Source organism: Suncus etruscus, chromosome 10, assembly GCF_024139225.1.
Source record: "Suncus etruscus isolate mSunEtr1 chromosome 10, mSunEtr1.pri.cur, whole genome shotgun sequence".
In the NCBI taxonomy this organism is placed as follows: domain Eukaryota; kingdom Metazoa; phylum Chordata; class Mammalia; order Eulipotyphla; family Soricidae; genus Suncus; species Suncus etruscus.
Window position 1 is genome coordinate 71,557,973 of NC_064857.1, and position 22,271 is coordinate 71,580,243.

General features: G+C 49.0%; 1 protein-coding gene across 5 annotated transcripts in view; it reads right to left on the bottom strand.

Moving 5' to 3' along the window:
- The window catches only part of NEDD4L (NEDD4 like E3 ubiquitin protein ligase), a 288,404-nt gene that overhangs the window by 45,135 nt on the left and 220,998 nt on the right, over positions 1–22,271 (bottom strand). For 2 of the 5 annotated variants that reach the window (XM_049782049.1, XM_049782052.1), the window contains 9 exons: positions 19,560–19,621; positions 19,264–19,366; positions 16,702–16,868; positions 9,740–9,872; positions 8,510–8,686; positions 7,639–7,713; positions 5,594–5,653; positions 1,493–1,624; positions 253–372 (listed from right to left, as the gene is read on the bottom strand). In XM_049782049.1, the coding sequence (XP_049638006.1) occupies positions 253–372; positions 1,493–1,624; positions 5,594–5,653; positions 7,639–7,713; positions 8,510–8,686; positions 9,740–9,872; positions 16,702–16,868; positions 19,264–19,366; positions 19,560–19,621 (1,029 nt within the window). The remainder of the gene's footprint in view (positions 1–252; positions 373–1,492; positions 1,625–5,593; positions 5,654–7,638; positions 7,714–8,509; positions 8,687–9,739; positions 9,873–16,701; positions 16,869–19,263; positions 19,367–19,559; positions 19,622–22,271) is intronic. The other 3 variants (XM_049782050.1, XM_049782051.1, XM_049782053.1) reach the window with 3 other exon arrangements.

Genomic DNA, 22,271 nt, shown 5'->3' on the forward strand with positions numbered 1-22,271 from the left:
GTCACGAGGAGACAGGTGGGGAAGGAGAAAAACATGAGCATGAAGAAAGCTCTGAAAAGGAAGAGGGCACCTGCCCAGGACAGTCACCAGGGCTGCATGAGATGAATCGCCAGCAATGGAAACTGGGCAAAGCAGAGAAGCCAGGAGGGCCAACTGCCTCGACTACAACAGTGTCAAGGCAGATGTGGACAGAGAAGGAGAAGAGGATGAGGAGCACCCCCAGAAAGACGCACGACGGGGCAGCCTTCTCACCTCCAGGGGGGCAGATAAAGTTACTGTTGGGGAGCTGAGGCTCCGGGGCCGGCGGATCTGCGGCTCGATTAGGTGGTTGTTACTGCTGCAGGAGGATCCGGACGCACCGTCTTCTGCGAGCTAAGTCGGAGGCAAAAACAAGTTAGCCTCGAGGGTGGACCTGGTCGGATATGTGAAAGAGGCCCCAAACACCGCCACAGCCAGCAATCAAGAGAGGTGTGGCCTGCTGATGGCATGGAGGAAGCGATTAGCTGTAATCATGGGGAATGCATGGGCACAAAAACACGCACAGAAAACAAAATGAATCACCAGGCCGCCAGGAAATCCAGCCCGAGGGAAAAAGGGGGGAAAGGGGTGTGTGTGTGTGTGTGTGTGTGTAGAGAAGCTGCCATTATAATTGGCTCTTGCTTCAGAAATAGTGTTTGGGGCACATTTAAAAACACTATCAGGGGTCAGAGAGCTCAATGGGCTGGTGCCTTGTGCGAAGGAAGCCCAGGTTTGAATCCAGTTACTGGAGCCCCTCCAGGATAGGCGCATAATCACTGAGATGGGAGGGGTTCCTGAACATCATCAAATGTGATCCCCCAAATCACTGGATTGGGGAAGATAGGGGTGCATGCTTTGTAGACATAAGAATTCAAGTTTGGGGCTGGAGAGATAGCACAGTGGTAAGGTGTTTGCCTTAGATGCAGAAGGACGGTGGTTCGAATCCCAGCATCCCATATGGTCCCCCGAGCCTGCCGGGGGTGATTTCTGAGCATAGAGCCAGGGGTAACCCCTGAGCGCTGCCGGGTGTGACCCAAAAACCAAAAAAAAAAAAAAAAAAATTCAAGTTTGATCTCTGGCATTGTGTACTCCCTACCTGATCCCCTCCCCTTCCCAGCACAGGGGCTGGCCCCAGAGGCCCTTTATACCCCACGGTGCAGGCAGCATGGCACTACAGGGCCTGGTCGGGAGAGGATTATGAGAGTAAGTCCCCCAGCACTAACATGGAGGTACCAACCCCCTCCAAAAGTAGATTTTGTAGCAAGGGTTGTAGCATGGCTAGAGGACATGCCTCATACATTTAAGACCCTGAGTTTGATCCAGCACTGAGAAAAGAAAATCTAAAGAAGACTTGGGGACTCAAGATTCTTCCATAGGAGGAATGTATTTTCTCAGTGAGAAAGTCTCCCCAGAGCATCAGCCCAAAAAGTAATGGCCGCCAGTGGGGGCTGATGGCGCATGGCAGTCCGCGTACCTGCATGATAGGTCGTGTCCATGTGGTGGTTCGATTATTATGATTGACATAGTACGTGCGCCCCTTCGCATCTTTCCTTTCTTCCCAGCCTGAAGGGAGGCCCGGCGTGGTGTGAACATAGGCCACTGATGGCTGTTTGTGTAAAAAATCATCATTACTTGCTAGCATGCATTTGCTTTCTGGCCAGTTTGACAAAGTCACATATACCCAGAGAAATGAGAAATAATACAGAACGCTCCCTCCAGACAAAGTAAATATAGATGTATATATTTTGCATCCCATGTCGCAATCTCCAAAAAACAAACAAACAAACAAACAAAAACAACTCAGCAATAAATCACAACAGCTTCAAATCTGCTGTGAGATGGGTCTTCCCATCTCATGGGGCCCACACTCTTCAGAAGGGGATTCTAGGTGCTCAAGGATCAGAGAGATCACAGAGAAACATACAGACACCATTTTCCTCCAAAAACAAGACAGAGCTTCATGGTATTTGAGACGCTGTGAGTAACCCTATCTAAGAAGGGCAGTTCTGATTATTTGTTCCTCCAAAGAGCTGCTTTTTTAAGAGCCTGGCCACAGTTTCAGCGGGACACAGAGCCTCTCCGGCATGAGTACAGAAGCAGGCCTCAGTTCACATGTCCCTTGGCACTGAGTTAGACTCCTAGACAGTGTTGGGGTCTCCAGGAAGGCCAACAGAAACTAAGTTGCTCTGAAGGGTGAAGGAAGTCTGGGCGATTTTAGGTTCTGTGTAAGTGGACAGAGCAGGTTAAGACCTCCCAGGGATTCCTAAGATATATTATTTTTTTTAACTTTTGCTTGGCAGGATGGAGAGGTCTTGGGGGACCAAGGTGAAGGCAGTGAGAACACCAGAGACCAGCTGACCCAGCATCTCTGGGAGGCCAGAGGTGAGTTCCCAAGGGGAGTGAAACAGAAACTAGAGAGGCCCAAGCAGGAATAAGTGCCACGTGACTTCACGAAAGGAAGCTACTTCCCAAGGGCTCCTCTTTCCTCATAAGGTCAGGGGAGTTGTCAGGTGTTTTCCCAGGGGTGGGGACAGAAGGATTCTTCTACTCTCCGGTTCAACTTCTCCCTGTGCTCAGAACCATCATATGCCTTGGCAAAGAAGGACATAGTCCAATCGTCCTCCAAAGGACTGTGGGCTGGCCTGGGTGGTCACTGAGGCTGTCTACCACCATCCAGAAGAAGCCTAGCTGGGCCGGGTCAGTGACCTCAATGACTACTGCTAAGACACTCTCACTGGTGGCAAGATAACCTGAAACAGCTCCACGACCATCACTGCAGCTGCTCCTTTGATATCCTCCCTGATCATGTTTCTGCATGAAACTCTCATCTGTGCCCACAGTGCCCTGTCTAGGTGTGTGAGTGGAGGAATGGTACTCAGTGGGTTAATGCCTCCTGTGCGCAGACGGAGGCTTCAGAGTGGGGTGAAGCTCTCCCGGCCTCCCGTAGCCAACTTCAGGCTCCTTTTCACTGGATGCCACAAACATAGTACAACTATGTTACAGCCAAGCCCAATGGAGTAGCCAAGAAATATTCTAGCTACACCCTTCATGATCTGCTGCCCCGGAAATGCTTTGACTATATGGGGCATCAGATGGTTTCATCCTCCCCTGTATAGGGTTATTTCAGGGGACAGTTCATGAGATAGGCCTTCATAATATTCTGCTCTGGGAAACAAAAGCATTTCTGGACAGGCAACGCTTTCCTGGGCAGGGCACAATGGAAAGAACTGGCAAGGGTCAGAATTGATTCTAAAGCGGGATGGATCTGGCATGGCTTTCCTGCCACCATGCTAAAGGGACTCAGTTTCCAGGAAAAGCAGTGCTGTGGAAAGAGGCTTGAACTCTACAGGATTTTCTCTCCCATCTGCTGAGCACTGAAGTGGAGCCCGTGATCAGCCCCATCTACAAGAATGGTTGGTGCCTTAGTGCTGGCACCATTATCCAAAGAAAACGAACCAGGCTCTGCTCTGTGGGTGATCCTGCCCCCCAAAGTCAGGGATGCGAGAGGCAACCCACTTTCAAGGGCACATAAGTTAAGTGTTTGTGCAGAGTCCCATGTGGAACAGATATGTGTGGAGTTTGTATGAGGAATCATGTTCTTACGTGCTGGTGCTAGCACATGCATCTGAGAATGCCTGGGGAATTCTGGGCGTGCGCTGTGTGTGTGTGTGTGTGTGTGTGTGTGTGTGTGTAGGACACAGTGGGATTCAGATGGGGTGTGGACTGGCACAGAGGAGAGGACTGAGTCCTGAGAAGAAAAGGCATGACGGGGGATTCTGAAGTGCCAGGAAGGGTGACCTGGAAGGGTCACCATGAGGCCCTAGCACATTGGCCTTTGAGAGGCTCTGGAAGCCAGGAGAAGGTGGTTGGACCAGGAAGCATGAAAGCATGGGATGTGCTTAGGAAGCACTGTGGCTCATCTTCCACCATCATGAGGCTCCACTCCTGAAGAGGAGGATAGGCTGTGGCAGAGCTATGAGGCTCTCATAATGCAGACCTCACTGAGGCCTGCCAGGTAACTGTCTCCTGTTGCCCAAGCTCAGCTCACACTGTCGCTCAGATCTCTCTACAAAGCTCTGATTCTGACTTCAGATTCAAAGGAGAAGGAAGTGCAAAGAATGACAAGAATGGGTATCTGGCAGCTCTAATTCTGATTATCACTGCAAGACCAGATATCCCACACTTGTCCAGTGCCCTGACCCTACAGAAGTATCGGAGTGCAGGAACGGCTTCCTTCAGAGCTTCCAGCGCCCACTCCTGAGCATTCGAACCAAACGGTACCAGCTCACTGAACCTTTAGATCGAGAGCACTGCACTGAAGCCAGCAGTGTAGACTCACTGAGAATGAAGCTCAAGTGCATGGAACAAACAGAGACAAAACAGTCAAGAAAACTGCTCAGAAGGTTACAGAACCCAGAGACAGACTAAAACGTCGAGGTGAAGAGAGTCAAAGTACAAAGTAAACCCAAGTTACCAATAAGTATGAACACAAGAAATACAACACTAAAATGTTGAGTAAGAATAATGGAAAGTTGGCCTAGAGAAGCATTTTTCCTAGACCTTCTGAACTTCTAATTTGGGGCATCTGGCAGTGCTTAGGGATTACTCTTCGCTATGAGCTCAGGAATCACACTTATGCAAGTGGACTGACTATATGGATGCCAGAGATTGAACCTGGTGGGCTTTATGCAAGGCATGCTCTTTACCTGCTGTATTACTGCTCTGGTAGTACCTTTTAAAATAATGAATTATACTTCTCTTTCCCACCCACTGCCTCCAATTATATGAGAACATCTTTATTCCAGGGCCTGATTCTCTGTAGTAAACTAAAGGTCTTGGGTTCATGCTCCTGATCCGGAACACAGAACGCAGGGTCTTGGGCATGTGAGAAAAGCATTCACCATGAAACCACATCCTGCATTAAGAAGGCGGGTCAGGAAGTGCATAGACAGGGCGGTTGAATACCACTTGGAACCACATGCACAAGGACACACGATGCCAGGGGTCTCCTCAGATGGCCCCCAAGGCCACAAAATCCAGTCACTTCTCTTAACTAACACACAGCAAAAGCTGGTTTGGGAAGAGAGCCCTGAAAAGACAGAAGTACATTCTACAAGGTCAACTGAACTATGCTCAACAGAAACATACTTTCATGTCTACTACAATGGCCTGAAAAGTACTTCTCCACTTTAACCCAGCATGTGAGAATCATACAAGGTTTGAAACAAGCAGCACTGGGCAAGCAGTAGTGCCAAGTACAGCTGTCAAGGATCTTGCCTTGCATACGGCTCACCCTAGCTAGATGCCAGGTATCCCAGATGGTTTCCCAAGTTCTGTCAGGTGTGATCCCTGAGCATGGAGCGAGGAGGAGTAAGCTCTGAGCACCTCCAGGTCAAACTCACCCTCGAAAAACCCAACAGAAACAAAAATCCAAGACAAAAATGAAAACGAATGGCATGGGCAGCTCCAGACCACCACTACCATCACATCCCTACGGCCTTTCCCAAGCAAGGGAGTTTCTGTGCTCTCCCAACCCACCCACAGCTCTGCCCATGGCACCCTTGGATGTCATTACCGTTGGCTCCTCACCGCCCGTGACAGTGGATGACCGTGCTCTCCGAGCAGGGGCGCTGGGCTGGCAAATGACAACGACATCAGTGAAAAGCATTTGGGGGAGGGGCAGCGGCAGTGGGGGGAGGGCACCCAGCCTGTCCAAGTTAATTAGGAATCGGGCAGTAAGAACTCAGAGGGGGTGGGCACCAATGAAGCAGCACCATCACCGTGGCCAGAAGAGAAGCACAGAGCAACCGACCATCAGGAAGGCCCAGCCCGGAGCCAGGTAGACACTGGATGAACAATCGCAGCATGTAGTGCCAGGCTGCAGACCCACAGAGAATCAAGAAGGATCGGCCACCTGCCGTGAACTCAGCAGCAAGGAGTTCTCAGGTCCGCCAAAATCAAAGTTTGAGTAAGAAGCCAGTAGAGGTGAATGAGCAAGTTTTGTGGGACACACAAGGAAGAGGGAGGAGCATCAGTTTCCAGGAAAGTAAGCTCTTTGGCCAGAAAAAGAATCGATTTTGAAAAGGAAAAAAAAAAATCCAAAACAAGCCCCACCAGCAGTTAGTAAGGAGAATCCCCCAATCATAGGGCAGGTGACCATCTCCTGGTTCATCACAGTGGCCAAATTTCTTTCTTTCTTCTTTTTTTTTTAGAAAAATGCATTTATTTATTTATTTGTTTATTTATTTATTTATCTATTTATGGGTTTCGGGTCACACTCGCGGCGCACAGGGGTTACTCCTGGCCTCTGCACCCAGAAACCACCCCTGGCAGGCTCGGGAGACCATATCGGGATACCAGGGATCGAACCCAGGTTGGTCCCATGGTCAACTGCTATGCAAAACAAATGCCCTACTGTTGTGCTATCACTCTTGGTCCTTGCGGCCAAATTTCTGATTTTGGGGGGGAGACCAGAACTGATGTCATTCCCTCAATGGGTACTCTGCCCATTTTCTTAACAGCTAGCCTGGTAGATGCAATGCCACAATGGAAGCGCTTATTTTGTGGACTCATTCACTTAGGAGACAGACTGAAAACCTGGATGCAGATAACCTTCAAAACTGAGGAAACTGAGCAAAGCCCCCATGAGGACCCCATGACTGCAAAAAGAAACCCTTTCAAAACAAGAAAACTCCCTTTTTCTCATCCTTCAGTCCCATCCATCATCAGTGATGCAAAGCACCACCAGTGCTAAATACGATCTTGGGTTCAAAGGAATTATACATGTCATGGTCAGGTACCCATGGGAACATGCTGAGACTACAAGGACGCAAAGGAAGGATCATTTCTTAGAGTCAAGGTCTTCCAGGAAACCCCAGTCTGCATTCAGTTTGAACACTCATTGCTCCTATGTGACGAAACACCCACTGGCGTTCGTTTTGGCCACTAGTCGTGGAAGCTGGGAGTATGGGGACACTGTGGGCAGAGCAGCTTTGAGAGAGGTGTGCAGAGCCTTTGTGGGTTAAGAGTTTAGGCCATTAGTGATGGAAAGACAATTCTATGCCAACCCAGAAGAGTTCTTCCTGTTAAGAGGGATGGGGGTCCATGCCCGAGACTTAGGAGATTCAGCATAGCCTTAGTGAATCCATCAATGAAAAGCAGAGAGAGGGAATTCACTTTCCATTTCATTCTTTGCAGCACCGGGAATAAAATCCAGAACCTCCCATATGCCAAGGGAAGTGCTTTACATATCAGAACTCCATATTGAGCCCCAGTGTCACTTAAAAAAATAAAACAGGGGGAGACCAGCTGGTGCGGGGCCAAACTCAGGGCCTGGCACTTGTTAGATGTGTTCTCCCTCTCTTGAGCCATACATTTGGCCTTGCTGACGGTAGTTTGAGAGAAAGTTACCACCGGGTCTGGCGGTCATTTGGACAGGACAGGACACGTAAGGTGCTGAAGCCTTCCAGAGACTCTGGAGTTGGCAGCTCTGGTTGAACAACTGGGCAGGAAGATCTGTACAGGAAGAACTCTCCTTGGGAGCCCCAACAATTTCAGAGCCAAGCATAGAGAGAAAGGGAGAGAGAGAGGGAGCGAGTTGCCAGAAGGAGCTGGGGTTACCGGCGGCAGATGCGACTGCTCGGCGACAGCCTCGGTGACGCTGCAGGACCTCAGCCTGGATGACGGCTCCCTCTGCTGTGGGAGGGAAGGACAGGAGACATTAGGAATGCCCGTCACACAAGGTCTTGGCCCATCCCTGCCCCCTGCTCGAACTCTGTGTGTGTGTGAGTGTGTGCGTAGGGGTGATACCCCCATCTTCATCGCACATCTCCATATTGAGGTCTTGAGAAATACTGATACCATGTATGCACCCAATGCTCTCTGTACCCTGACTGCACTGCAAAGTGAAACATGCAATCTTCCCAGCAGATTCTGCTGTTTCTCATCAGGGTTTTAGGCCATTCTCTCCAAGTGGAAGCTTCCAAAAAATGTTGTCCTAATGGCTGAGAGCCCACATTGAAATGTCAGTTGGGTGCCAGCATACCACGCTTTGGGGAGAAATTTTTCCCAACCTGTTCCCAATATGCCTCTGGTGGGCCACTCAGGCTCTTAAATGGGAACAGAAAGTGCCTGAATAGCCCCAGTGGTGTAGGGTGAGGAAGAAACCCCCCCCCCCCAACCTGGGGAAGAGCAGTCTCTGTGGGATGAAGGGAGGGAAAAGAAACGTTCCAAGGTCAAAGTTGGTCATGACAGGAATTTGGCCCACTCCTGTTCTTGAGTTTTTTTTTTCCTTCATTCACATCAGAAAAGATTCACAGGCTGGGCCTGACTTTTGCCCAGGCCTGTTTTTCTGCCAGGAAGGAGGAACTGATGAGAATGTCAGCTTTATCCGGAAGCTAGACGCCCCAGGCCTGATGGTAGTGAAGAATCTTGGCTTTCCTCAAAGCAAAAACACGCGTGATGTCTCATGCAAAGCAGGATGGGAACTTACGATCAAAGAGCCGAACTGCTCCCCATTGGAGTCAGGGGTGATCTGCAGCCTCCGGCTCAGCTCATCAGATAGCTCCTGGGGGCTTGTCCGAGAGACTGGGGAGGAGGGTGGCGGGGGCAGTGCCAGGCTGAGCGCGTCCCCACTGAGATTCACTTCTTCCGAGATGGTCTCCCAGGGCTGCCATGGAAAGAGAAGCTAAGACGGGTGCCTGGAACCAGAGGATCCTTCTGGCTGTCCTGTTCCCATCCTGTTTCCCTCCCCCTCCACATGCATCACCAGGACAGCAGTTATAATGAATGTTTACTGGGATGGTTCCCATTGTTAACAGATGAGGAAACCGAGGCACTGTGAGTAATTGGCCCTAAGTTAATGCAGCTCCGAGAGATGGCAGGGCCTCAGGAGACCGAAGTCCCTGAGGCTGTTTTTGGGGCTGTGATCTTATAAGCACCGAGGGAGCCTAGACTTCTGAGCTGTTGCTGAAGGCAGCGCAGGTGAGCACAGGCCGGGCAGGGAGCCCACCTCGGGCCTCCTTCATGGGTTTCCCTTCCTCTAACGACTTAAGGATTCACAGGGGAAAGGCAGAGCTGCTGGAAGTGAGATCAGAACATCGGAGTGAGTAGCTCTGGGTGAATCCAAGAGGAAACCATTCCTTGGGCTTTCACCATTAGGCTTGCAGAATGTTCCTCATCAGCAGGTTTGGCTGCTGCCAATCTGTTGTCTAATCTCCCAAAGTCCCCCCCTGGAATTTACCATCAACAGGGATGGGATCTCATGTTACTATTCCAGCTCATTCAGATGTATGTTTTTTGGGTAATAAAGCTCTTTTGAGAGGGCAAAACTCCCCAGAACTAGAACTCAAGCCTCACGGCTGGAAACAGAGAACTCAGTAGGCTGAACACATGCCTTAAGTGAGGGATGATGGGTTCGATCCCCGAGCATTGAGCTAGGGGCCGACCACCTTCCCCCAAAGAATTGTATCTACACCCGAACAAGTTACAGGTCCTGGATCTGCTCAGGTAGGGTGAGCAGACCAGCATGGGCTAAGGGTTGTACAAAGGAAAAACAGCTATGACCGAGACCTATGCAGCCATCAGACATATATTTGCCTGCACATTCTATGTGGACGATGAATTAACTCCCACAGTGCCTCTATGCCCTGACCAGCCGCAGCCCCTGCCATCAAGTGGGGGGGGACCTTCAGGGACAGTGGGTGGGGGCACACCCTCATACCTCGGGGCCATCTCCACCCTCGCCAGGCTCAGGTTCCAGGTCCTCGCTGATATGTCTGCGGGAGCGGAAGCGCCGGTGAGCAGCCTCCTGGTTGATCTGCCGGATATTACTCTCTGACTCGGCCGATGCTTCCCTGAGAAGAGTCCAGGGGAAAGAGAAGCCATGAGCTTCTTCGGTAGGCACAGTGACAATTCCATACAAGCTGCATGGCCTGCGGGGGGGGGGGGGGCTGCTTCTTTGCCTTTATGAGAAGGCCTTGAATCGCACTTCCCTGCTCTGCCAACAAAACTGCACTTAGGGCTGCAGTGATGGTATCAGGATTCAGGAACTTGCCTTGCACACAGTTGACTCTGGGTTGATTCCCCAGCATGGCTTATGGTCTCCTGATCATATGCTAGGAATGACCCCCGGGTAGAATCAAGATTAAGTCTGGGGCCCTGTCTGGCATGGCCCATCACCTGTGTTGATGAAATACCCTCACTTCACTGCTCTCCTGGGTTACCCAGGCCATTGGAAAGTTCTTGAAAACTTCTCCACCTTTTCTTGGCTACAGACCTAGATTGCTTCAATGAAATAACTGAGTTTTGAAAGGCACCAATCAGTGCTTTCCAGCATCTTTTCAGGAACACATTATAATGAACTTTTAAATTCCAGAGGAAGGAAAAGCACGTCTGATTATTTTGGGGATGGGGGTTGCTGGGATGAACTCAGGGCCTCAAGTGTGCCAGGCACATCTCCCAGCCCCAGGCTCTGCCCAATTGGTGCAGCTAGAATGATGCCACTATTTGGGGTTGGCAGTGTTCTTCATTTCCCAGGAGAGGATTTAGCACCCCACCCCAGGGTGAGGCTGGCACCCCTGTCCATTTGGATGTCTGATAGCTGGAAAACATCTGACTTACAGTGTTCAGTCCTGAAAGAGAGCCTTGCTGGGTTGGGGGAACAGAGAATCACCCAACAAGTCTTAGTGCTAGATGTAAATCCACTAGGGTGCTTGCGGTCCAGCTCTGAGGTGGTTCTAGCATTTCTATCGGCATTATTAACTAACTCCGTGGGGGGAATGGGGAAAGCGGGAGTGGGGGCTTCCATGGAATTCACAGGTTGATTGTAATTCCCACTAATCCCAGAGGAGGGCATTCTGTACTCATGGAGCTTGAGGGCTCACAGACTCGAGGTTGTTCTGTGCTTTTAGTGCTGAAGACTCTCTCTGGCACATGGAACACAAAGTGTGTGTGTGTGTGTGTGTGTGTGTGTGTGTGTGTGTGTGTGTGTGTCTGTGTCTGTGTCTGTGTCTGTCTGGTGCATGGAACACAAGGTTTTCAGAAAGTGATTCCAGGATGTAACTCAGGCTTTCAGTGAACAGAGACAAGCTGGGTAGAGCAATGTTCTACATGATTGTCCCTTTGCAGGAACATGGGCAGCTCAGAGTTTTCCTGATATGCATAGCATGTGTGAGATGCTGTCCATGGTTTCCTCGGACACTGAACTCCCTGTTTTAACATGTCCTCAATCCTTACAGATCCAAAATGTCAGGGGGATCTAGCCTGTGTTGGGACATATCTGTGCTCGGCTTCTTGGAGATGGGCACAGAGCTCTGGGAGGAAAAATTTCTTTTTTTAACTTCTTCCAACTTTTGAGCCACACCGAGTGGGTAGTGCTTAGAAGCACTCCTGGCTTTATGTGGAGGGAGCACCTCTTGTGGGTTTCAGTGACCATGTCAGGTGCTGAGCATTGAACTCAGGTTGGCTACGTGCAAAAGCACCTTACATGCTATACAATCCCTCCAGCCCTACAAGGAGTGATTTTGAAAAATGCAGGTTTTGACTTCCTTAGTTAACAAGCACCAGTGATAACTTAAGAACAAGCAAGGGTCAGAAACTGTACCCATGCCTATCGCAGCACTGAAAGTACCTTGGCCTCAAAATCCGAACTGGGGTCTTCAGTAATAATAGGAAAATGAGAGTCACACAGGCCTTTTGCGCAAATGAGAAGGTTGCTGAAACTGACTGGAAACTGAACTGGACACTCAGGGGAAGAAAGGTGAATGTTTTAGGAATATTTCTGAGCTGGAAAATCAAAAATTTAAGACACATGGATATAGTCATTTCGTTTAGTCACTCATATTACAGAAAGATTCATCCTTTGACCTTCATGGGAGGTTAGTAAGAAAAATCAGTCAGTTAAGCTTAGGGCCAACCACAATGAGGGTGGCATATCAGTGAACTGCAGAGGCCCCTGTGAAGCAGAAGTTACCTGGACAATTAATTCATGTGGAGACAGAACAGTAAAATGTGGCCTGGTTATCCAAAAGGCTAAAGGAAGTGGTGGCCTGGCAACAAGTTCATGTCCGTGATAATCCTTTTGTTTGTTTGTTTCGGGGCCATACCCAGAAGCGCTCAGGGTTAGTTACTTCTAGCTCTGTGCTCAGAAATTACTCCTGGCAGGCTCAGGGGACCATATGGATTGCCGGGGATTGAAACTGAGTCGGTTGCACATAAGGCAAACGCCTTACCTGCTGTGCTATCACTCTGGGCCCCCGTGATAATCTTAATACAATTTCTACATCATATTGGGAAAATGGTATTTCTTTTTATAGTAAAAAAGTTTAGAGTGTAATTTTAAAGGGCAGGGACACATCTAATATTAGGGGCATTTCAAAAGCTATTCTTGGCCTTCCTGGACTGGCACTGGCCTGCAGGTGGGATTCGGGTCTTGTGTTGAACACACTTCCGGGTGTATTGTATGTTTGTGTGTGTGACATGTGGAGTCACTTGTTCAGGTCGGTCCAAAGTCCTGTACTGAGCCCTCAGGCTCAGCCAGATGCACAGGGTGGGTACTTCAGAGTCATAATGGCTCATCCTGCTCTAGAGGGCAGGTAGAATGAAAGGTGCTTGTGACTGGGAGAGAGGAGTAGAAGGCACTAAGGAAGCCCTAACTGGAAGCCCGACTCTTCAGAGGAAGGCAGGGAGTGCATTCTGAAGTGGGACATGGTGTATTATCACTCTGCTGTGGGCTAGGGAAAAATGGAAGGAGGAACTACTAGCATATTCTGGAGGCCAAGAAGAAGGGGCAATCAAATGTACAGGTCTGTGGCTATATCCTAAAATCCCACAGTATTGAGGATGAGAAACAATTTTAATAATAAAAAAAAAAACAGTCGGCAGGCACTGCATGTTTAGGACCAGATGGATTGGTAGAGGGATGGGTGGGGGGTTGTTTGGGGAATGTCTGGGCTGAAGGGCCTGAGGGACCAGTGTACAGGTAACGTGAGCATTCACAAGTCCAAGTCTGCTATAAAATGCATTCCCAATGTCTAAGGAGATGAAGATCTAAGTTCCTCAGATAAAGACTATATAAAGACTCCCTGGAACTCCAATTTCCCTCTCAAGAATGCTGCAGCATTTCAATTGGGTTATGAGACATACTAGTCTGAAATAGAAACAGGTCTTTGGTAGCTCTGGAAGGTGTGAGTGTTTCTGGTCAAGCCAAATGCTGTGAAGAAGAATGAGCCAGGCAGGGAGACGGTGGGAAGGATTGGAGGGCTACTGTGTGTGTGGGAGGCCAGGTTTGGTTCCTGATACTGGATGGCGCCCCACTGCCTCCCAGCACTCCAAGCCCTGAACGAATTCCATATCTTCAAACATTCAGGGGGAGAGTGAGTGGACAACTCTCCATTAGAGAACACTTCTGTATTTTCTAGAAGTTCGTCTGCTAAGAGGAGGTGCTGCAGAGCTCTATTCAAACATGGCTGGACAGTTTGTGGACAGATCAGCCCTTCCTCTCAAACCAGTCTGAACCCCTCTGAACCTGAACTTGGTTGAAAACACCACATTTCCCCACTTTGCTATGGGGCTGCTGAAGAGCCCATATTACCTAAATCAGATCTGCTATTTGGGTTCAGTTCCCAGGATGCTGCCACCAAAGACAGTATGTTAAAAACCCATTATAGGTTTTCCTGGGAACTCCCACAGAGTTCCAGTAGTCTGTGAGGTAGAGAAAAGAGTGACTGCCCATCCAATTATGGCACCAACACAGACATCAGCCTGCAAGCTAATTTTTAGTAAAGGACATTCTGTGGGCGATTCTCAACAGAGGGGAATATTCTATGTGGGTAGTTCTCTGTGGAATACATTACTCCGGGCAATTCTCCATGGAGGAAATTCTCTATAAAGGAGGACATTACTCTGTGGTATCCTAGTGAAGGTGCACATTACTCTGTGGGTAATTCTCTGTGCAGGACAATATTCTGCGGTGATTCTCAGTGAAGAAGGATAGTACTCTGTGGTGATTTTCAGAGGGGTTGGTTATTATTTTGTGTGTGATTCTCAGTGGAGGGAGATATTATTCTGTGGTGATTCTCAGTGAAGGTGGACATTACTCAGTGGGTGATTCTGTGTGGAGGAGGACATTATTCTGTGGTGACTCTCCATCGAAAACACTACCCTGTGGGGATTGGGCATGAGTAGATCTTCCTCTGTGAGTGGTCATGGTTCCACAGGGGTCATGTGACATGCTGGGCTAGGTTCAGGGGCTTCGCCTGGTGAGGCAAGAAGTAGGATAAGATGCTCAGCTTACAGGGCTACTAACAAATCTGATTACTAGGAGATGTGGCCAAGTGCAAGGGAAAGAGATGCTACTACCATCCACATCCAGAGAAACCAAGTAGCTTTCAACAGTTTGAGTGGCTGAAGTGATTTGTAAGGGAAGTAGAAAATAAAAGATAAAATGCCACAGAAACTATTTCTCTCTCTCTCTTTTTTTTGGTTTTTGGGCCACACCTGGTAACACTCAGAAATCAGGGTCGGAATGGTAGCACAGTAGTAGGGCATTTGCCTTGCACGTGGCTGACCCAAGATGTATGCGGGTTCAATCTCTGGCATCCCATGTGTTCTCGGTGTCAGAAGGATTTCTGAGTGTAGAGATAGGAGTAATCCCTGAGTGCCACTGGGTGTGGCCCAAAATAAAACAAACAAGAAGAAATCATTCCTGGCAGGCTCGGGGGACCATATGGGATGCCGGGAATGGAACCAGTGTCTGTCCAGGTTGGCAGTATGTCAGGTAAATGCCCTACCGCTGTACAATCTTCCCTGTCCACCCCTTTCTGTTTTTTTTTCTTCCCTTTTTATTGGTTTTTGGGTGACAGCCGGTGGTGCTCAGGATTTACTCCTGGCTCTGTGCTCAGAAATTGCTCCTGGCAGGCATGGGGAACCATATAGGATGCTGGGATTCAAACCACAGTTGGTCCTGAATCGGCTGTGTGCAAGGCAAACACCCTGCCACTCCATTTCTCCCCCTCACTTTTTGTTTCTATGGGAAATATAACAGAGCAGTCTTTATGGCTGAGATAGCTGGATCCATGCTGTCCTGGATGAAGGCTGACCAGGTTCAAGAACCCATCTGGGTAGTTGAAGCTTCAGGCTCTTTACAAGCAACAGACCCTCCGCCACCTTCTGGTCAGACACAGAGTATATGCCTGCTTTCTAAAGATAAAAGGGTACAATACCACACCCACCATTCTACTGTAAATACCCCAGCTTCAAAAAACAGCACAGGGAAATTTCTTTGTGTCCAGTGGAAAAGTAAATGGAACTCACCCCCACAGACTTGTTACATATTAAAAATACTACAATTCATCATTGCCTCTGCTGCTTGGAAACTCGTTCTTTTTTTTTGGGGGGGAGGGTCACACCCAGCAGTGTTCAGGGTTAACTCCTGGATCTATGCTCAGAAATCACTCCTGGCAGGCTCTGAGGACCATATGGGATGCTGTGATTCGAACCATCATCCTTCTGCATGCAAGGGAAACACCTTACCTCCATGCTATCTCTCCAGCCCCATGGAAACCTCATTCTTTATAAGGTGACTTTTCCTTTGCCTTCCTTTAATACTTCATTTCATATTTTTTAAATTTTGGGGTAACACTCAGCAATGCTCAGGGGTTACTCCTGGCTCTGGATGTTGGGATTTGAACTACCATCCTTCTGCATGCAAGGCAAATGCCTTACCTCCATGCTATCTCTCCAGCCCTATGGAAACTCATTCTTTATAGGGTGACTTTTCCTTTGCCTTCTTTTAATACTTAATTTAATTTTTTTTTAATTTTTGGGTAACACTCAGCAATGCTCAGGGGTTACTCCTGGCTCTGCACTCAGGAATGGTGCTGCTTGGAGAACTGTAAGGATGCCGGGAATTGAACTGGGGTTGGTTGCCTGAAAAGCAAGTACCCTGCTGGCTGTACTATCTCTCCAGCTCTGACACTTTAGTTGCAGATGAGTAGTTTCAGGTTGTGCCACAATACTGTCTTTTAAAAACAAGCGCTTCAATTCTGTTTTACAGTAGCTGAGGTTTAACGAGTATTTGCTATCCTCAAACCAAAAATTGACAAAGGAACAAAACAGTAATCAGTTGGCTGCGTCCCCAAGGCAGTGGAGGGATTTAGAATAAACAGTAATTACTAATTCTGCGTGTGCAACCCTCCCTCGTGCTTCTAATTATACCCAGGGGCTGAGATACCCATTCCCCAGAAAAGGAAAGACAAAGGCTTTTTCTGAGCCTCTCCCAATCAAAGGAGAACATGGAAATCAGGAACCGAAGGACAGTACATGGCCAACTTGTGGGCAGCTTCCGTTCTGGAGGAGCTGTCCATTTGCAGAATCTCAGGGACATGCCCCTTCTCTGCTGTAAGATTTGTGAACCTCAAGTAACAGAAGAGAAGTCCTCCACCCTTTCCCCTGAATGGCTGTTTGCCACCTGTTAAGCAGGAGCTCCTTGTGAACTTTAACCTAAGAATCCCAGAAAGTCCCACAACCATGTGCTTTCACCCACAGGATGTCTTGCTGGGACTTTGAGGTGCAGATGGAGAAGGTTGCAGCCCTGATGCTCACACACAGCCCCTTCCCCCATAAACCATGTGAAGCCTTGGGGTGCAGAGAGGGTGGCGGGTGCCTGGAAGGAATGCGACTCACATCAGGCTGGGCCGATGCCACTGAGTGCTCCGGTTGTTGTGGTTGACGTAGTATGTGCGCCCCAGGTTGTCCACTTTTTCTTCCCAGCCGGGGGGCAGTGGTGGGGGTGGCAGCTCTTCCTGGTGCTGTGATGTGGGGTCATTGGCATCCACAACCTCCCAGCCATGCTGTGTGAGAGTCGAAGGCAGGAGTATGAGCAGATGTGGGGGACCATAGAGGACTTACAGTCAGGATGCTTGTTTGAATCCCATCCTTGCTGCTCCACACTGTGGATGGGCAGGAATCTGTGAGCTCACCCTTGTCAGAAAGCAAACCCACCAATGCGGGAAGAGGCTCAGACAGAGTCTGGGAGGTCTGGTCAACTATGCCACTCCTATGGTGGCCAGGAAGGGACAAGCAGGGCTGAGAACAGGCCTCCCTGACCAGCTGCCTGATGGGACCAGAGGTTGCTGGGAATGAACAGGGAGAAGGGAGAGGAGCCAGCAGTGACCTGACAGAGACATGCAACCAGTGTCCCCACATCATACACCCAGGAGCTTAAGACCATACAGGAGGGCAGAGAGCATGTTTGTGTGTTTGTACAAACATAATTATGTATGTATGTGTGCATAAATGTACTGTATGAGTATGTGTTGGAATAACCAGTTCTCATTCTGTCCAGGTTAATTCTCGCAGGTGCTTATCACTCATCATCAGATGGAAGGAACTTTGGATTGAGGCTCTTTTTGTTTGTTGGTTTGTTTTTGGGTCACACCTGACAGCATTCAGGGGTTACTCCTGGCTCTATGCTCAGAAATAGCTCCTGGCAGGCTTAGGGCACCATATAGGATGCCAGGATTCAAACCACCATCCTTCTGCCTTATGCTCTACCTCATGCTATCTCTCCAGCCTTGAAGCTCTTTTTGGATTGGTCTCTTACCCTCCCTATTCTTCACCCCAAGCGATGATGTATTTTTTTGTTTGTTTGTTTTTTGTTTTGCTTTCTAATAAAGACCCTGGGACTCAGGGAAAAACTGCAATTTTGGTTTTCCACATCTGAGCTATCTAATTATTAGCATTAGTGCTAGGAGGGGAAGGCTGTAGTGGAAGTTCCTAAACCTGTTTCATCTCCTTAACTGTATGTGGATTATTTCCTGAGTTGGCATTTACTTCCAGACCCAGTTTTCCCAATCCCCTGGGACTGGGCCATTAGGTTTCCACTTCAAGTATGTGTGTATATGTGGTGTGCAGATTTGTGTGCATGAGAGAATGTGTGTGCACGTGAGTGCCTGTATATGTGTATGAGAATATGTGCATTTGCATGCGTGTTCACAGGTGAGAACATGTATGTGCTAATGGCCCCATCATGGAAACTGGGGCAGGTAGGACTCTGCTGCTCTGCCCTCAGGTATGGCCTGTGGTACTGTGGGGGAAAGGCCTTATTTCAAACACAAAGCATCTCTTCTGTATACTCGAATAATGGCACTTATTAATAAGTTATTGTTAATAACTTATTAACTTAATTTCCGGCTTGAAGGTCAGTCAACAGTGCCCAGCTTGGAGATGGAAGCTGTGGATGTGCCACAGCTGTGGAACTCTTAACCACCATCTCCCAGCCTCCAGCAGCATATTCAGAGAGGAAAACTCTCCAGCCTGCCATGAAATTCCAACCAGGAGGGACTCAGAACCTCCTGCCTGCAACCTGGAATTCACAGCCAGAGGTGCACAACTGTGCTGTGCTGATTCAGGGACATCAGCAGAGCTGTGGGAGCCCAGCCTGTGAGGGAGGCATGTAGGCAAATGTCCCACAAGACCCCAGAGATGGGTGTGGGCTGAAAGGCAAGAAGACAGCGAGGCCAGAGGGGGTTCTCAGCTGGTTTCCAGCGGGCATGTGTGGGGCATAGCAGACAGCTCAGGGCAAAGCAGTTGCCCAGCAGGTATGGCAGAGTGTGAGTCCTGATCCCAGGATCCTCCAGATCTATGCCCAGACTATGTGGATGCAGTCCCAGTGGCTCAGGACATGGCTAGAAGTGGCCCCTTAAAAAAAAAATAAGGCATTTCTTCTGTGCTCTTCACCTGCAGGCCAAAGGAGTGAGATACTTGGGGAAGTTCTGCATTTCCCCCTCCAGAGCATTTCCAAGTGAGGTAAGAATTTATAAAGAATGAAAGGCCAAAGCAACAGAGACTGGACGCAGACATCCTCAAACTTTTTAAACAGGGGCCAGTTCACTGTCCCTCAGACCCATTAGAGGACCAGACTATAGTAAAAACAAAAACTATGAACAAATTCCTAAGCACACTGCATATATCTTACTTTGAAGTGAAGAAACAAAACAGGAACAAATACAATATGTGGCCCTCGGGCTGTAATTTGAGGACCACTGACACTGGAGCATATAAAAGAGTGTCACAGAGGAGCACACTGGGCACTGGAGAAGGGGGACATCAGTGTTCACTCAGATATCAGGGCTGGCGGCCGTTCACAGGGACCCCTGTAGGCACTGCCACATCAACTTGAGAAAAGCGTCTCCGTGCATAGCAAGACCTTCCCTCATTCATGGGAGGGGGGGGGGCTCCACTCACATCCAAGTCGTCCCTTTGCTCGCCGTTCTCCTCATCCTGGCCCCCATTTTTGGGCATGTAGGCCATCTTCAGTCGCAGGAAGCCCTTCACGCGGGACTTGTGACTGTGCAAAGGGAGAAAAACGTGTCAGGAAATGGGTTTCCCGCCCCTCAGGTTTGTAATGTCTTTTTAGGAGGAGCCCTCAGGTTTGTAATGACTTTTTAGGAGGAGGCAACAAGAAGGAAAGCAGGGGTGTCTGTTCAGAGAAGGCCACTAGGGCCAGGCCTAGTTCACTTGGTCCATGCTCCACAACTCACCTTCTGGGTCTGAGGAGAAAATCCTTGAAGGTATAGGGCCGCTCCATGGTGGGGTCTTCAGTCTGGGGGAAGGAAGAGAAAAAAAAATCCTCTTTCAACATGCCTGAAATGTGGTGGAAGATGATTTTTCAGGGTCTGGCCCCAAGTGGACAGAACCCTCCACCCCCAGCCTGGGACCTTGCAGGGAAAGGAGTAGCAGTAGCTCAGATGCAATTGGGGTAGAGTGGGGGAGTTAACTTTGTTTTTCTTTGCCAAAAGGAAGATTTCCAGAAGGGTCAGAATGAGTTGTTTTGTTTCTGAAAAGAGGGTGATGGGCCAGAGAAGTGTGGAAACCTCACTGTTAGCAGGGGACTGCGGAAGAGGTTGCTGGTCACCCCACCAGCATCATAAAGGCCATAGAACTTTCTCCCCCATCTAGAACCACTAGATGTCACTATCAACACCCGTGTCAGAGCCAGCCTAGAATGCCAAATGCCAGGACTGAGACTTATTCTGGCCCTGTCCCTCCAGCTCAGGCCTCTCCATAGCTCCAAGGAACCAGTAGCCATGGGTTCCTGCCTGTTCTGCAAAGCTGGAAACTCCCAGAGGGCTGGCAGGAGGCCAAACAGGGCTGTTTCACGCATACACTGAAGGAAGTATCGGCTGGAGTTGTTGAAAGACAATCCTCCCAGAGCCCATCCTGGAGACTCAAGAATCAGATTAGCAGATAACTCTGCTATTTATTTATTTATTAAAGTCAGAGGGAGAGAGATAGACACAGAACAGTCTCATTCATCTATGACTCTTAAGAAAAATTAAGGACATTATTGTAATAATCCCCAGAGACAATAGAGATGAGGGCTGAAAAAACTGGCTCACATTATGAAGCTCACCACAAACAGTAGTAGTGCAGTTAGGTAAATAACTACACTAACAACTAGCATGACAATGTTAATGAGTGAGAAAAGTAGAATGCCTGTCTTAAATACAGGCAAGGGTTGGGAAGGAGAGAGGGCGGGCATTGGTGGTGAGAGCGTTGCACTGGTGAAGGGAGGGTTTTCTGTTTATGACTGAAACCCAACTACAATCATGCTTGGAATCATGGTGCTTAAATAAAGTTTTTATATTAAAGAAAAAAAAGAAGAAATGATATGGACTCCCAAGCTGGCTCAGAGTATTGGCGTGCAGACAGGCATGCAAGAATCCTGGGTTTGATCCTCTGAGCTCCACCAGGAGCGATCCCTGAGCACACAACACAGCCAGGAGTAAATCTTGACAACATTGGGTGTGGCTCTATCCCCCTGAAGCAATTAAACCAGACCAGAAAAAAAAAATCAGTCTTTATTTTACTGTGCAAAATCAGTTGGCCCAAATCAGGACTCTGGGGGGAGGGTTTAGGAGGTGTTGGTGGGGTTTTCTCATTAAATATGATGCTATCTAAATGCTATCTGCAGCAAAGTCTCAAATACCCGAACACTTGAATCAAACATAACTAAAAATATCCAACTGAAATTTTTGACATTTCGAGCAAAAAGTATAGTATAGGGATCTTCCCTAGTAGAGACTGCCTTCATGTGTTTACATGCAAAATCAGGGCCGGGCTGGAGTGATAGCACAGCGGGTAGGACATTGCCTTGCACGTGGCCGAATCGGGACCAATCCAGGTTCGATCCCAGCATCCCGTATGGTCCCCTGAGCCTGCCAGGAGTGGTTTCTGAGCACAAAGCCTGGAGTAATCCTAGAGCACCACTAGGTGCAACCCTCAAATAAAACAACAACAATAACAATCCCCAAAACCTAGTTACTGTCTGGGTCTGTCTGATGGAGGCCTGGAAAGATGTTCCTTCCTATTTGCTTCCAATAAACCCCACCTCATGCCTCTGCTGAGGGACCTGCTGGTGTGGTCCCTCCTGGCCACTAATCTCACTGTGCCCTGGTCCTACCCTGCTCTCTGATTTCACCTGGCCACTTTATAGTCCTTACTGGAAACCTCTTCGATACCCAGTCATGCCATATCCACTTTCCTTGTGGGTCCATCCTGCCCCCTCCCTCCCCACCTGATTTCTTGGCATCCCTTCCACTATCGGAAACCAACCTGCTCATTTGTTAGTTTCTCAGTCATCACTTCTAGAAAGTACGCTCTTGAGATCAGAGGCCTGGATTTGCTCACCACCGGAATCCCGGTGCCAAGCACATGACTGGCACAAGCAGACACTTGTACAAGTGAGTGATTCTTTCCTGTGAGCTACAGAGAGCTGGTGAGGCCAAGAGCATGGCATTCGTGGCTCCTGCAATCCTCAGCTTCCTTCCTGCCAGCTCCCCCAGTCCTCGAGATGAGCCATAAAACATCGCCAGAGCCTGCAGTCTGGAGGCCGTGGGACATCCTCAATCTAAAGACAGCTTTTCAGAAGGGCAGAAGGAACAGAGCAGTCACTGTCCTCCTGGCGCCTTGTGGAGAGTCGGGCAAGTCAGAGACGCCTCATTCTCTGTGTCACAGGGACCAACCTGGCAGGGCAACCCCTTCCTAAATCAGTCTTTCATTTCCCCCCAATACAGATGCCACCCAGATCTCCTGGAACTCACACCCCCAGGTCCTGATCCCTCTGCTCAGTGAGCATCATGGGCCAGCACAGGGTGCTGTGGACTCTGAGCACACCCTTGTTTTACAGGAGAGAAATTGGGGCACAGAGAGAAGCCCTGGTCACTAGTGCCTCCCTCATCCTCATCCCACAG